This window comes from Lichenostomus cassidix, chromosome 6 (assembly GCF_008360975.1).
Source record: "Lichenostomus cassidix isolate B80296 chromosome 6, HeHo_3.0, whole genome shotgun sequence".
NCBI lineage: Eukaryota > Metazoa > Chordata > Aves > Passeriformes > Meliphagidae > Lichenostomus > Lichenostomus cassidix.
In genome coordinates, this window is record NC_139487.1 from 27,589,115 (window position 1) to 27,593,077 (window position 3,963).

The following is a 3,963-nucleotide window of genomic DNA, read 5'->3' on the forward strand; positions in this document are numbered from 1 at the left end:
CTCTAGGAAAAAGCACTTGGAACTAAGTGTCCACCCTGGAGTTGTCTGCATTTCCTACACTGGTAGCTCAAACAACACAGCCTGTTTGTACAGCGTGCGCCAATCCTATAAACAAACTCCAAAATAACAATGAGAGCAAACTGTCAGTGTGACTCAGGGCTGTTTTCTGATGATGGGCACAGCACATGCCTCTGGTTAACAGAGCTAACACCTAGCCCTCAATGCATTAAGTTCTGGCAAGAGTGATGAGAAAGGTCTCTCTGCTGAAGCCATTTCCCATCCTCAGAAAACACCACACCTTCCTTCCGCCGTCGGAGGATGGGCCCAGCCCTCATTTCAGTGGGCAGGCAACTCTTTTGCTCTCAATGCCTATTCAGAGACTGCTTATTATTGTGGGGGTGCGGCGGCCCGATGCTGCGGATCCCGAGTCCCCGAGGCTGGCGGTCGGTGTAATCCACGGGGACGCTGCTGAGGATGCCATCGCCTGGGACTCGGAGGAGGCCGGGCCGTAAACCGCTCTCTCCCTCCCCTGGAAAGTTTTTCCTAAGTTTATTGGTTTAAAGTTTGCTTCCCCGCCCCTATCACCGCCCCCGCTGCTTGCCCTCACTAGAATGTTCTGTTGCCGGGCTTCCCCCATGAGTTGCTTGTAATCCCCTCCCTAGTTATATTTCATTTGCTCCCCTGCTTGTCCCTCATGTTGTCCCGGAGCCCCGTTGGCTCCGCCCCTGTTGTTCCTCCCCGGGAAACCCCGTATTTCCCCCTAAAAACCTCCTCCCTTTGTTCTCTCAGCGTGGTGTGGCCGCGACCCCAGCCCCGCCGGGCTCTGCGCCCGGTAGCTGCGTGGACCGCCCCACCCGAGAGCCCCCGGTGTGCCTCCCCCGCGCCGCTTCTCCTTAATAAACTGCACACTGGTGACTCTCAGCTCGTCGCACTCTCTTTATCACGGGAAGCGACCAGCGACTCCACGGCATTCCTGCCCGGCAGGCACCCGCCTCCGCCGCGTGGTCCCTGCCGCTCCAAGGAGCGAGCCTGGGAACACTGAGGCTGACCGCAGCCGCCTCTGGGACAGAGCTGAACAGCCGGGAGGGCTGAGAGCTTGGGCCCAGGTGAGGCCTCCGAGGTCTCCCGAAGCTCCTGCAGCCCATTGGGACTGAGGCGGCCGGACGCCCCCCGGACCTTACAACTTCAAGTGGCGCCTTCAACGTGACCCTCCGAACCTGCCTTCGCTCCTTGGAAGGGAAGAGTGGAGATCCGTTGTTCCGCCACCCGGCGAGTTGCAGCACCCTCCCTGGACTCCTTCAAGAGGTGCTCCTCGCCGGCACCGCCAGCCCCGTGAGCCCCGTGAACCGACCGCGCCGCTTTGTGTTCGGGTGAGTTGGTAGGGGAAGGGGTCCCCTAGCTTGCCCTCTTTTAATTTAATTTTTCGTTCAGATCGGTCGGGTGAGAGCTTAGTTCGGTTAACCTTTATTTCGGGTGGTAGAGATGGGGGTTAACCTGACTAAGGCGCAACGAGAATTTTATGTTTCCGTTAAAACCTCCCTCCGAGTAGCGAAATTTTCTTTTCCCTCCCCGCTCCTGAAACGTTTTGTTAAATTCATTTTTGTCGAGTTCCCTGATGTTTCCCCCTCCGATGCCCAATCCCTTGATTTTTGGCGTGGGGTCCGCTCGCGCATGAACCAGCTTTTGTCCCGTGGGGACAAGCGAGTGGACCAGTTTTTCGGGATTTTAACGCAGATTTTCCACGCTTTCCGTCCCTCCCTTCGGAGCGCGGGAGTCCCTGCTAGCCCTTCCCCGTCTGCCCGTTCCTCAACTAACCCTAGCCCCTGTCCTTCTCGAGGCGACCGTGGCGGCTCAAAACATCCGCGGACGCGGAGTTCTCATCTAGTCTCCGGCGCCCCCGCAGTCACTTCGTCCCCTGCCTGGGAGGGAGAACACGCGACCCTCTCGGGCACCCCCGGTTCTGTCTCTCCTAACCCCTCTTCCCGGGTTGATTCGTCCCTGGTAGTCCCCCGCAATCCCCGCCGTGTATCCTTTTGTCTCCCCGGAGAGCCACAAAGGAGCGGTGGCTGGCACCAGGATAGCGCCTGCCGCGTGGCTTCTCCATCCCCCATTCTTTCTCCCTATAATCCTCCCGTTCCCGCTGCTGCTTCGGCTTTCCCGCCGAGTCCCTTCCCTGATCCCTCCCCCTGGGCGGCCTATCCATCACCGTGCGGGCACACCCCCTCCCTCGGACCCTCCGCCCCTGCGCCCAACCCCTTTATCCCTACTCCGCCTACCTCCCCTTTCCCACCAAAACCCCACCTCTTCCTCGACTCCTCCCCGGAACCTTCGTCAGTCGCCCCTCCCTATGTTCCGCCCCTTCCTAACCCCTCCCTGGAGGCGGGTCTTCCTGGTTCCCACGGCTACCCTTCCGGCGTCCGCCAGAAGGACGCCATCTTGGATCCCCTTTCCCACGATGACCGGAAGGAGGCCATCTTTGTTGGTCCTCCAACGGTCCCTGACCGGAAGGAGGCCATCTTTGTTGGTCCTCCAACGGTCCCTGACCGGAAGGAGGCCATCTTGGATGGGTCCTCCGGCTTAGCTGGGAAAGGTCAGTCACCGGATCCTGAACCGGGAAGCCTCCAGGCCCCCTTCGCCGCACCAGTCCATGTTTCGTGGTCGGGCAATCACCCACGGTGGGAGCCCTTTGATAGAGCTGTGTTGAAGGACCTGGCTAAATCTCAAAAAGATTTTGGCCGGGATTCTAACTACTTCAAGGCAGTCCTTCACGCCACCCTCACCGGCGTCCCTCTAGTTCCTTCGGACATCAAATTAGTAATGTCTTGCCTCTTGTCCCCCGTTGAATACCAGGAATGGGAGGACGAGTGGAAAAGACAAATCAAGGGGCTAGAGCGACTGCTACCTTCATACGGCACTCCAAACGGCCCTACCTTTGATTTATTGTTGGGTGAATGGGATTACTCTAAGCCCCAGAGACAAGCCCGAGAGATCCTCACAGATGTCCTTGTGTCTCTCGCTGGTGCTGCCGAAAGGGTCCTGCTTGGTATCCCTCCGGCGGATGCCCCCACCGTCCCCTATTTAGAAATTTTTCAAGGACCTGATGAGGCTTTTCCAAGTTTTGTAGATAAGCTGAAGCAGGCCATCGACCGGCAAGTCCCCGACTATACCATCCGTGAGCAGCTGCTTGTGGACGGGGCAATCACCCGATCTAACGCCATCTGCAAGGAAATTATTTTGTCCCTTCCACATGACCCGAGGCCGACCATCGCCCAGATGGTCAGTGCTTGCCGGTGCCTGGCCGCGGTTAAGGCGCTGAATGTCAACACTAGTCAAGCACTGGCAGTCCGCAGCACCTACGCCACCTGCAACCGCTGCGGAAAAAGGGGACACTTTGCTGCCGACTGCCCCACGCCGGTCGAGGAAATTTCTAAATTTTCCCGTTCTCCTGCCCCTGCCCGCGCCCAGCGTCCTTCCCCCATGTCCCTAGCTGACCCTTCCTCCCTTCCACCTCCCTTCCTTGCTGGCCAGGGAAACTGAGAGCGCAGCGTGAGATGCCGGCCTCACGCTGCCAACAGCCACCGGCCGGCCTCGACCCCACAGATTTCCAGCAGGCGTGGGTCGACGATGACTGTACCATACCCGGATATGACTCTTTTCTTGTTAGACTCAAATGTGACTTTCCTGACGCTCTTGTCCTTGCCATTTCAGATGCGGACGCCGGACCCAAAGGGATTGCCATCATCCCTTCCTTGATCAGAGTGGATGCAGAGGGGTTCTTTCCACTCCAGGTTGAGGTCGCCGATCCCCCTCTTATCCTCTCTAGGAATCAGGTCGTGGCCAAGATCAAGGTCATCCCGTTCCACACTATCTGCACGGAACGACCGCTGGTTGCCTGGTCCGAGGCGGTTGGTAAGGACAGGCCAATGCTTACTTGTGGCCTTTCCCAGAAGGGAAGCAACATCT

At 58.3% G+C, this 3,963-nt stretch overlaps 1 protein-coding gene across 1 annotated transcript; it reads left to right on the plus strand.

Annotated features, from left to right (window-relative positions):
• Positions 1–365: 365 nt before the first annotated feature.
• Positions 366–3,623, plus strand: LOC146435538 (uncharacterized). Its single transcript, XM_085064760.1, has 3 exons — positions 366–443; positions 1,132–1,370; positions 3,117–3,623. Exons 1-3 carry the CDS (start codon positions 366–368, stop codon positions 3,535–3,537), a joined length of 738 nt encoding a protein of 245 aa, XP_084920886.1. The 3' UTR covers positions 3,538–3,623.
• Positions 3,624–3,963: the final 340 nt, after the last annotated feature.

What these genes read in the sequence shown, in the direction of transcription:
- LOC146435538 (XM_085064760.1), top strand. Translation starts at nt 366, where the DNA reads ATGCCTATTCAGAGACTGCTTATTATTGTGGGGGTGCGGCGGCCCGAT. An exon ending in CCGAGTCCCCGAGGCTGGCG is followed by an intron (nt 444 to 1,131) that starts GTCGGTGTAATC and finishes GGTCTCCCGAAG; the next exon opens with CTCCTGCAGCCCATTGGGAC. An exon ending in CCGCGCCGCTTTGTGTTCGG is followed by an intron (nt 1,371 to 3,116) that starts GTGAGTTGGTAG and finishes GGCTTTTCCAAG; the next exon opens with TTTTGTAGATAAGCTGAAGC.